At 41.5% G+C, this 11,013-nt stretch overlaps 1 protein-coding gene across 1 annotated transcript in view; it reads left to right on the plus strand.

The window, feature by feature from the left end:
- TRAPPC11 (trafficking protein particle complex subunit 11) overlaps positions 1–10,714 on the plus strand; it is a 50,168-nt gene extending 39,454 nt beyond the window's left edge. The window contains exons 24-30 of the mRNA XM_077279567.1: positions 2,772–2,837; positions 3,848–4,004; positions 4,613–4,724; positions 5,382–5,473; positions 8,143–8,276; positions 9,442–9,609; positions 9,900–10,714. Coding sequence (XP_077135682.1) covers positions 2,772–2,837; positions 3,848–4,004; positions 4,613–4,724; positions 5,382–5,473; positions 8,143–8,276; positions 9,442–9,609; positions 9,900–9,944 — 774 coding nt within the window. The 3' untranslated portion in view covers positions 9,945–10,714. The remainder of the gene's footprint in view (positions 1–2,771; positions 2,838–3,847; positions 4,005–4,612; positions 4,725–5,381; positions 5,474–8,142; positions 8,277–9,441; positions 9,610–9,899) is intronic.
- Positions 10,715–11,013: the final 299 nt, after the last annotated feature.

The raw sequence follows: 11,013 nt of genomic DNA on the forward strand, positions 1-11,013 counted from the left end.
AAATCAAATGAGAGGGGATTAGGATAAAGACACAATACCAAATCTACTCAGATATCTCTTGTAAACTATGCCAACCGACTGCTACTAATTCAGAACTCTCCTTCACCACCAAACCAGGAAGTTATAACTATCACTGGCTACTCTCAAGTGCCAGTGGCTAGCATAGATAGCAGAGGGGAGTGGCCAACACAGAACAATTCAGGATGGAGAGTGCCAGGAGATCAACTGAACTGATTAACCCTTGCAATGACAGAACAAGGAAAAACTGCACTGTTTAATAGGATGGGGAAGAAGTTCTTATCAGTGCAGGAGTTCGTATAATCAGATGCCGCAATCTTCTGGCCCCTCTCTGTCATGGTATTTTTTTCGGCAGCAGGGACATGGAAAACTGTCCCGAGTCGAAGGGAAGATGGATGGTGCGAATACAGTTATATTCTTGAGTGAAACCTGTTTCAGTCTTTCAGTGATTTGAGACTGGGATGGAGGTTCACCTTCCAACAAGACAATGGCCAAAAGCATACTGCTAAAGCAACTCTCGAGTGGTTTAAGGGGAAACATGTAAATGTTTTGGCGTGGCCTAGTTAAAGCCCAGACCTTAATCCAATTGATAGTCTGTGGTCTGACTTGAAGACTGATGTTCACCAGAGGAAGCCATCTAAGGGTACCGTCACACATTGAAATTTCCATCGCTACGACGTTACGATTCGTGACGTTCTAGCGATATCGTTACGATATCGCAGTGTCTGACACGCAGCAGCGATCAGGGATCCTGCTGAGAATCGTACGTCGTAGCAGATCGTATGGAACTTTCTTTCGTCGCTTGATCACCCGCTGACATCGCTGGATCGTTGTGTGTGACAGCGATCCAGCGATGTCTTCGCTTGTAACCAGGGTAAACATCGGGTAACTAAGCGCAGGGCCGCGCTTAGTAACCCGATGTTTACCCTGGTTACCAGCGTAAACGTAAAAAAACAAACAGTACATACTCACCCGTCGGTGTCCTTCAGGTCCCTTGCCGTCTGCTTCCTGCTCTGAGTGCCGGCCGGAAAGTGAGAGCAGATCACAGCGGTGCTGCGCTCTGCTCTCACCGTAAGGCTGCACTCAGAGCAGGAAGCAGACGGCAAGGGACCTGAAGGACACCGACGGGTGAGTATGTACTGTTTGTTTTTTTACGTTTACGCTGGTAACCAGGGTAAACATCGGGTTACTAAGCGCGGCCCTGCGCTTAGTTACCCGATGTTTACCCTGGTTACCCGGGGACTTCGGCATCGCTCCAGCGCCGTGATTGCAACGTGTGACCGCAGTCTACGACGCTGGAGCGATATTCATACGATCGCTGCGACGTCACGGATCGTGCCGTCGCAGCGATGAAAATTTCAATGTGTGACGGTACCCTAACTTGAAGGAGCTGGAGCAGTTTTGCCTTGAGGAATGGGCAAAAATCTCAGTGGCAAGATGCGGAACCCTCATAGAGACTTGTCCAAAGCGACTTGCAGCTGTAATTGTCACAAAAGGAGGCTCTACATTGACTTTATTTGGATGAATGGTTATGCACACTTAAGTTTTCAGTTATTTTGTCATATAATTAATTTGCTTCATAATAAAAAGAAAACCAAATGATCACAGTTGTAGACATGCTCGTTACATGAACTGATGCAAACCCTCCAAAAAAACTGTGAAATTCAGGGTTGTGAGGTAGCAAAACACAAAGAAATGCCAAGGGGAGTTTATGCAGTAATAATACTAAGCGTGCATATACATTTACCAAAAAGGAATCAAATCTACATGTCACAAAAATAATAGATTATATATAAACCTCATCTATGGTGATGGGACTCATATATAAAGATCAATATTGATCTATAAGGTGCCTTGTGCATATACGTCATGGACCTATATAATAATAATAATGGTTCATTTTAGGGAACATAATGACCTATACAATTACTTTAAATCAAAGGAATAAAGTGCACAGCGCATAATAATTGTAGTCATAGATCATCAAATCAAGGTCTCTCAAACTGCAACTACAAAAAATATATCATGAATACCAAGAAAAACATGAGCAACCAAGAGGAGAATATTAAAGTGACACACTCTGAAACTGATCTACCCACCAACATATCAAAAACGAGTGCACACAAAGGTCTCATAAAAACTAACAATTTATTAAATATACTGAAAAAAGTTTTAAATACAAAAGACATACATATACCAAAACAGAATGTTCCTAGAAGTGGCACCAGTAACCTGTACAAAGTAAGAGATGTAAAGTATCACGACAGATTCCAAATAGGACAAAGGAACCCATCTCCGTAATAATTCAAGTCAACTAACAAGTGTCAGGAAAGACTGGCAGCGAGGAGTCTGGCTACATCTCCTATTTCACCCAATGAAGAGGGGATAGTGAAGAGCCGAGAGAGTCAGTGTAAAGACATGTATTCATGTTAAAGCTTCCTTAGCAAGTAATTTTTATCATGTCAGAGCTGGATTCACAGCTACACTGATCAGTATTGCTGTATTTAGTCGTCCATACTTCTGCTGCTTCTGTCTATGTGTTACCGAAGGGAAAAAGAGCAGGATGAGAAAGCCCAAAATGGGGGACACTATTGAAAATGCAGGATGCACGGTAGATAGTTACCAGATACAGAGTTATTCGTCAAGTGGACATGCATTGCATGTCATTTTGAAAAGTTAATTGAAAGTATAGTCTCCGTTAAGTGGTTGGAATTTTGGATGGTTGCCATATTGTCTCTTTATTTCCCTTACAGGACGAGACTGTAACCATTGAGACAGTGTATCCCTTTGATGTTGCAGCAAAGTTTGTCTCTATAAAGGTCTGTATGATCAGTAATACACTTATGTTACCACACATTAGATGCACTTATTAGTCTTGTTAGAGAATGACTAACAACATTTCTGCTTATATCTACATACATTTTAGACTAATGTGAATATTCTGCTGATGTGACATAGAGCCCTCCTATGAACTTTTATTTTTGCCTAAATCTGTGTATATGTGCCTGTAGTGTAGTGTGTTAATGTACTCGCCTATCGCCGTCTTCTCCGGTATCCAGCGCCGTTCTGCTCCTCTTCTCAGTGATGTCACCGCTCTTCGTACTCTGTGGATCACTCTGTGCTCTATGTCTGAGGCAGAAATATCTTTTACAATGTAAGTCTATTGAGTCTCGTTCTGACGCTCCATAGACTTACATTGTAAAAAGCCTCTTTCAGGTCATACAGAGCGCAGTGTGATGAGGAGAATCTGCACAGGGGTGATGTCACTGAGAAGAGGAGCAGAACGGTGCTGGATCCCGGAGAAGACGGCGGTAGGTGCATATATTAACACACTCACTCTTCATTGCATGCAGCTATACACAGATTTAGGAGGATAAAAAAGGTTTCTGGGATGGCGTCTTAATACAAAACATTGAAATCAAGGTATTTGTACATTGTGCACAGATATAAATGAGGACATGTAACATTACCTGATCAGTGATTGTTGTACTATTCTTCAACCAGGTTGTTGTATAAGTCCAGGGCAGCATGGCGACTGTGCAACATGAGAGCCCAACGTCCTGCTGCTCTAGTCTCGACTAATGATCGTGAATGAGGTCACATAGAAATCCAGTAGTGTTGGATTTTTTCCAAGTGTTGGGATTTTGTTGTGGCCATTCAGTATTACTGGAGATGTGGCAGCACAGCATCGCAATATTATGTTGCACGGCCACAGGTCACTGAATATCCTTAGCCTAAAGTCTTTTAACATTTTCTACATGTTAGACTTATATAAGAGATATAAAGTCATTATGTGCACTTGCCTAATAGCAGCTTTGTGCCCTGACAGTTCCAAAACCTCGACCGTGTCTACACCGACATCCCATTTTTGTTAATGACGGATATCCTAAGTGCCTCTCCGTGGGCTCTCACCATCTTATCCAGCCAACTGCAGCTCTCTTCTTTCGTCAGCCCTGTGGATCAGCTAGAGTCACATGTGGGAAATGGTAAGTCACCTTTGTGTTACCATCTTTAATTAGAGAGTTCCTGGTCAGGCGCCCTTTCAGGGTGTTTAAGGTCCTCTCCATTAGAGAGGCCCCAAAGAGCTTCATTCATTTTGGAGGATGTAGTCGATTGCTGTGAATAGATGCTCCATGCAAGGGGCATGGAGTTACTCTAGAAACCCGCTGCAGAGACCCACCACAATCAGCTAACATGCAAGCTTCCATATCTACCTGAAATCAGTCCCAAACCACTGTCCTTTTCTATTTTATGATAATAAAGGGTTATATTTGTGTTAGTGATAGGAATGTTTGACTTTGCACTTATGAATCACTTGATACACGGCTACCACGGTGGCTCAGTGGTTAGCACTGTTACTTTGCAACGCTGGGGTCAAACCTTACGAAGGAGTCTGTATGTTCTCCCCGTGTTTGCGTGGGTTTCCTCCGGGTTCTCCCGTTTCCTCCCACATTCCAAAGACATACTGATAGGGAATATAGATTGTGAGCCCCATCGGGGACAGTGATGATAATGTCTGTAAAGCGCTGCAGAATATGGTGGCGCCATGTAAGCAAAGCATAATAAATAAAGACTTGTGGTGTGTCTACACCAGTTGTGTTACAGACTGGAGAGAGTGCCAGCGAATGCTTCTGTCTTCATTGCCCACCCATAGCGGACCCTCAAACCGGTGTGGCCACTGGCAGCTATACCATTTCTTGGAAGAGGTAAGAGGAGGTCATAAGGGAAGCACAACTCTGTATATATTAAAATGTTGCTGTATATTTAGACTAAGCCTCATATCTAATAGATTAGTTACGGCTTTACTCCACAGCCCAGCAGCCTGCAGGATTTGCCCTACATGGTGCAATCATCCACAGATTAATATTCCATAGGTGCACCATTCAGTTGTTGCATAGTATCCATCAGCTGTATAATGAAAATATACTTTATGCAAACTAAACTGTGAGAGAGGAAAAAAAAACAACTTTTCAGCTCATCCAATGCGATGGACAGATCTCAGGGAACAGTGCACAGATGAAGACTTAACCCCTTCACGTCTTTTTTTTTTTTTTTTTTTTCATCAATATAGCCATGTGAGGGCTTGTTTTTTGCGGGACGAGTTGTACTTTTGAATGGCACCATTGATTTTACCATATAGTGTACTGGAAAACAAGACAAACATTCCATGTGCAGTGATACCAAATGTGTGTATTTTTGTTTTATTTTGAATGGGGCAAAAGGGGGGTGATTTGAACTTTTATATCTTTTCATTTTTTGTAATTTAACTTTTAAAAGCTTCTTTTTTTTCTTTACTCCCAATCGAACAGAGTATTGTGTACTTAATTTTTCCTGTTTCTTCCATTTTCTCTGCTTCTTGTAAGGAGTTCAGCTGCAGAAAATGTCCCTGTTGTGAACACAGTGGTTACATTGCCCCATGTTATGGTGGAGAGTATTCCACTGCACATCCAAGCAGGTAAGTCAGTGATGTACAATGAGCTTTTTGTAATTAGAATATTTCAGAGGTGCAGTATATGTCATTGAATGGAGCTCTGATGAATAGGCTCATCTATGGACATTGCTTACAGTATACTTATAGATGTAAGCGACATAAAAGCCCAGCAACTATGCAGGCTATTAGAGCTGTGCCAGATTCACTGCAGCTGTAGAGCCCCAAGTGTGAGACCACTGCCCTGTATCCTAGAGATGCTAGTCCACATATAAGCCTCTTGCTGCCCTCCTTCTTACTTGAGCTTTTATATTGCAATTGTATTTACATTCCAGGTTATGTGAGATCAATCACCAATCAGATCCTATAAATATCAGAATTATAGGGAACTTTTCACTTTGAAAAATGTAGTCTATTCTGCAGGCAGCATGTTATATATATACAGGTCCTTCTCAAAAAATTAGCATATAGTGTTACATTTCATTATTTACCATAATGTAATGATTACAATTAAACTTTCATATATTATAGATTCATTATCCACCAACTGAAATTTGTCAGGTCTTTTATTGTTTTAATACTGATGATTTTGGCATACAACTCCTGATAACCCAAAAAACCTGTCTCAATAAATTAGCATATTTCACCCGTCCAATCAAATAAAAGTGTTTTTTAATAACAAACAAAAAAAACATCAAATAATAATGTTCAGTTATGCACTCAATACTTGGTCGGGAATCCTTTGGCAGAAATGACTGCTTCAATGCGGCGTGGCATGGAGGCAATCAGCCTGTGACACTGCTGAGATGTTATGGAGGCCCAGGATGCTTCAATAGCGGCCTTAAGCTCATCCAGAGTGTTGGGTCTTGCGTCTCTCAACTTTCTCTTCACAATATCCCACAGATTCTCTATGGGGTTCAGGTCAGGAGAGTTGGCAGGCCAATTGAGCACAGTAATACCATGGTCAGTAAACCATTTACCAGTGGTTTTGGCACTGTGAGCAGGTGCCAGGTCGTGCTGAAAAATGAAATCTTCATCTCCATAAAGCATTTCAGCCGATGGAAGCATGAAGTGCTCCAAAATCTCCTGATAGCTAGCTGCATTGACCCTGCCCTTGATGAAACACAGTGGACCAACACCAGCAGCTGACATGGCACCCCACACCATCACTGACTGGGTACTTGACACTGGACTTCAGGCATTTTGGCATTTCCTTCTCCCCAGTCTTCCTCCAGACTCTGGCACCTTGATTTCCGAATGACATGCAAAATTTGCTTTCATCAGAAAAAAGTACTTGGGACCACTTAGCAACAGTCCAGTGCTGCTTCTCTGTAGCCCAGGTCAGGCGCTTCTGCCGCTGTTTATGGTTCAAAAGTGGCTTTACCTGGGGAATGCGGCAGCTGTAGCCCATTTCCTGCACACGCCTGTGCACGGTGGCTCTGGATGTTTCCACACCAGACTCAGTCCACTGCTTCCTCAGGTTCCCCAAGGTCTGGAATCAGTCCTTCTCCACAATCTTACTCAGGGTCCGGTCACCTCTTCTCGTTGTACAGCGTTTTCTGCCACATTGTTTCCTTCCAACAGACTTACCATTGAGGTGCCTTGATACAGCACTCTGGGAACAGCCAATTTGTTGAGAAATTTCTTTCTGGGTCTTACCCTCTTGCTTGAGGGTGTCAATGATGGCCTTCTTGACATCTGTCAGGTCGCTAGTCTTACCCATGATGGGGGTTTTGAGTAATGAACCAGGCAGGGAGTTTTTAAAAGCCTCAGGTATCTTTTGCATGTGTTTAGAGTTAATTAGTTGATTCAGAAGATTAGGGTAATAGGTCATTTAGAGAACCTTTTCTTGATATGCTAATTTATTGAGACAGGTTTTTTGGGTTATCAGGAGTTGTAGGCCAAAATCATCAGTATTAAAACAATAAAAGACCCGACAAATTTCAGTTGGTGGATAATGAATCTATAATATATGAAAGTTTAATTGTAATCATTACATTATGGTAAATAATGAAATTTAACACTATATGCTAATTTTTTGAGAAGGACCTGTGTATATATATATATATATATATAGATAGATATAGATATATATAAATAAATAAAATGTCTAGACAAGTTTGTAAAAGAGAAAAGAGTCAGCATTACTTAATTTCTTGGTCTATCCATGCTGGGGTTAGGAGTCCGGTAGACAGTCTCACTCAATGACTGACCGCTTTCTCTGTATGTGTTTTCTTTAGCCTTTCGATAGGGCCACCCAATGGACCACCCAATGGACTCCTAAGCCTAGGGTGCACAGACATCTAGATCATTAATTATGCTGAAAAACTGTATATTAATCTGTTCATTGCTCCCTTACCTACAGAACAGACAGCATGTTTATCTGAACATTGTGTACTAAAGAACCTGAACCTTGTCTGCCCTTATAGCAATTTTACTAAATGGATGTATTGCCTGCTTCTATTGTTTAACCCAACTTTCCAAAATGGGGATTCGTATGTAGTCATCAGATTATAGCTTTTTTTTATCTAAAAAGGGGTATGATCTTATTAATTGTTAAAGAGTACACATAGATTAAAATATATTACAATAACCGCCCTTCAATATAAAAAGTATATACAGTTACAAGAATGTGAAAGAGCCGAACACTTTCTATTTAGAATGATAACAGTGTTTTATCGTTTCACCTCGAGCAGATCTGCCATCCTTTGGACGGGTAAGGGAATCTCTGCCGGTTAAGTATCATCTACAGAATAAGACCAGTTTGGTTCAGGACATAGAAATTGCAGTGGAGCCAAGTGATGCTTTTATGTTTTCTGGACTCAAACAGGTAGTTAAATAAAGCCTGGTATTTTCAATGTTTACTTTCTCAGACATGCTTGATGGTGGGACTTCAAGTTAAAGGGGTATTCTCAAGTTTAAAGCTTCACGATCGCTAGTCCCTCCGCCGCTCCTGAGAATCTGGGCTTTGAAGATCCTGGTGTGAGTGAAGCTGTGATCAATCATATGCACTGCCGATTCATTCTTATGGCAGTGCCAAAGACCATCCGAGTGCAGTGTCCGCTATCCCCTGCGACTCCATTAAGACTGATCAACCTCCCGCTCCATTCAGAACTCTGGTTCTGCGATTTGGTGGGGGTCTCAGCAACTGGACCCTGGCAGTAGGGAAGCTGTCCCTTATCATATGGATAGGGGATCACTTTTAGACTTGAGAATATTCTTTTTAAAAGCTTAGTGGCCCTTACCTGGGAAACATGTAAACTTTGTCTGTGACACGTCACCACCTAGATGCCAACTTGTTTTGATTTTTTTGTGCACACAAAGCTTATAAAAAAAAAGTCAATGTTTTTTACGGAAACATTAAGAGACTATATTAAATCATTACGATTTTAAGTGATGGATGATTACTTCCAATAATTGTGATATGAAGATATCTGCTGCATTCATTGTGAACTGTAAAATGTGCAGTTTATTATTACTTTTGTTATCATCAAGTCTGTCTAGTTTTAATATAATCACAGAGGCATAAAAAATGTTCACTGTCCGTGGAGGGGAGAAGTGCGCTGTTTTCATAGACCCAGGAATTTCTGGACGGTTAGCCGCCCTGCCCCCAACCTCCTACCTCTCTTTAACCAGCAGCACTCATGTAAGAAAATCCAGCTCAGACGTTTCCTTAAGCATACATAATAAGCCATGTGCGCAGTATTAACGCTTCGTGGCCACCAATGCTTCTACGGCGCTCAGAACCAGGTTACCAAGAGCCAAAGACTGCGGGATCAGTGTAGAAAACATTTTTGGCTAGCCTGGAGCAGCAATAACCTGGTTCACATAGATCTGCATAGGAACTGTGGAGGAAAAATATTTTAAAATCAAGAATTAGTAGCAAATAAATGATGGTTGCAAAATTGAAAATGGCTGTTTCCTGCTTTTTAACTTTTTCACCTTTTCTGATTTGTGCTTTACACACATTACATGCTTGTTTTCCCCTATTGTAGATTCGATTACAGATCCTACCTGGCACGGAGCAAGAGATGCTGTATAACTTTTACCCCTTGATGGCAGGATACCAGCAGCTTCCATCTCTCAACATCAACGTGCTGAGATTCCCCAACTACACCAGTCACATGCTGAAGCGTTTCTTACCTACTCATGTATTTGTGAAGGTGGGTTCTTGTATATTCTTCAGCCTGTGGTCGTGGTTGTCTTATGTTGGTTCTCCAGCTGCTATTTGGTTTGGCAGCATTGCCTGATGCCCACTGGTTGTACCATTGCTGGACTCATGAATGATAATGGGAATGTTTTGGCCAAATAGGTTTCAGAGATTCAAAGATTTTTAAACTATTCTGCCGGCATTACCTCAATATTGTGCTGCTGGGAAGTCTATAAATTCAATCATAAACATATAATTTCACCAAATTAACTCACAGATTGTTGATTATGCTTTTTCCTTCAGCCCCAAGGACGTCGCGTGGACGATGACTCCATTGAAGCCGCATGAGAAGGAGAATCCCTGATCTGCTCAATCCACATATGAATTATTTTCTCACTGCAATATATCTTATTGCGTAAAACAAAAAAAAATGTTTTGAGTATTTGTACCTTGCAGGATATACCAGGACATCTAATGAAACTTGGCTTTTAGCTATACATTCCAGTTCAGGCCAATATTACCCTCAGTACAAATGTAGAATACAAGGTATTGCAGTATTGATCGGTTAATATCTGTGTCGTCTATGGAAAAGCTGTGAACGAAATGCCTTGTATTATAACCAGTCCCATACTGTACATCACACACGGCTTGTTGTGGGGTCTACAGTGCTTAACCTGTGGTGGATATATATCTGTATTAAATGGCAACATGTAACCAAACATCTGCTTAACCGAGTGAAAGCGTTAAAGTTGTCAGCATATATATAACCTATGCCTCAGGAGCTCGAATGGAGAAGGCAGAAATTTGCTTTTGTAGACATAACAATAAGCTAAGAAGTCAAAGCACATTGATTTACATAACCAATACGGAAGCAGTAATGTGTTGTGAAACTCTAAGCCTATGAGTTGTGTGCAGGACATCTCATCACTAAGGCTAGAAATCCTGATGGAGATGCGAGGTTGTAAAGCTTTGCTAATGTTGGTATCTTCACCCATTCTTCTGTTACCATTTTCACTGATAACACCAGAATTGCTTCATTGGGTCTGATTTTGGGTTTGGGCAGGTTCACATTGTCCGCTGTAAATCGTATGTAAATAAAGAACCATGTGATTCTGTGACACTTGTCCAAATTATTATTGGGTGTTATGTGAACGTTTTAAAGGAGTTGTCTATTATTTTACATTGATGGCCTACCCGTAGGATAGGTCATCTATATCCGGTCAATGAGGGTGCAACACCTGGCAACCATTAAGCTCTTCATTGTGCCGCCGGTTGTGCTCAAGTTGCGGAACAGAATTACGCAGCTCTGTCATCTGTATAGTGGGCACGGCGCACAATAGCAGATCTGCACCTATTCATTTAAATATGTTCGGCTGTGCATTACGTGGCCCCACCAGCCTGGTACTGATGGCCTATC

The sequence above is a fragment of the Ranitomeya variabilis genome, chromosome 1 (genome assembly GCF_051348905.1).
Source record: "Ranitomeya variabilis isolate aRanVar5 chromosome 1, aRanVar5.hap1, whole genome shotgun sequence".
Classification (NCBI taxonomy): Eukaryota; Metazoa; Chordata; class Amphibia; order Anura; family Dendrobatidae; genus Ranitomeya; species Ranitomeya variabilis.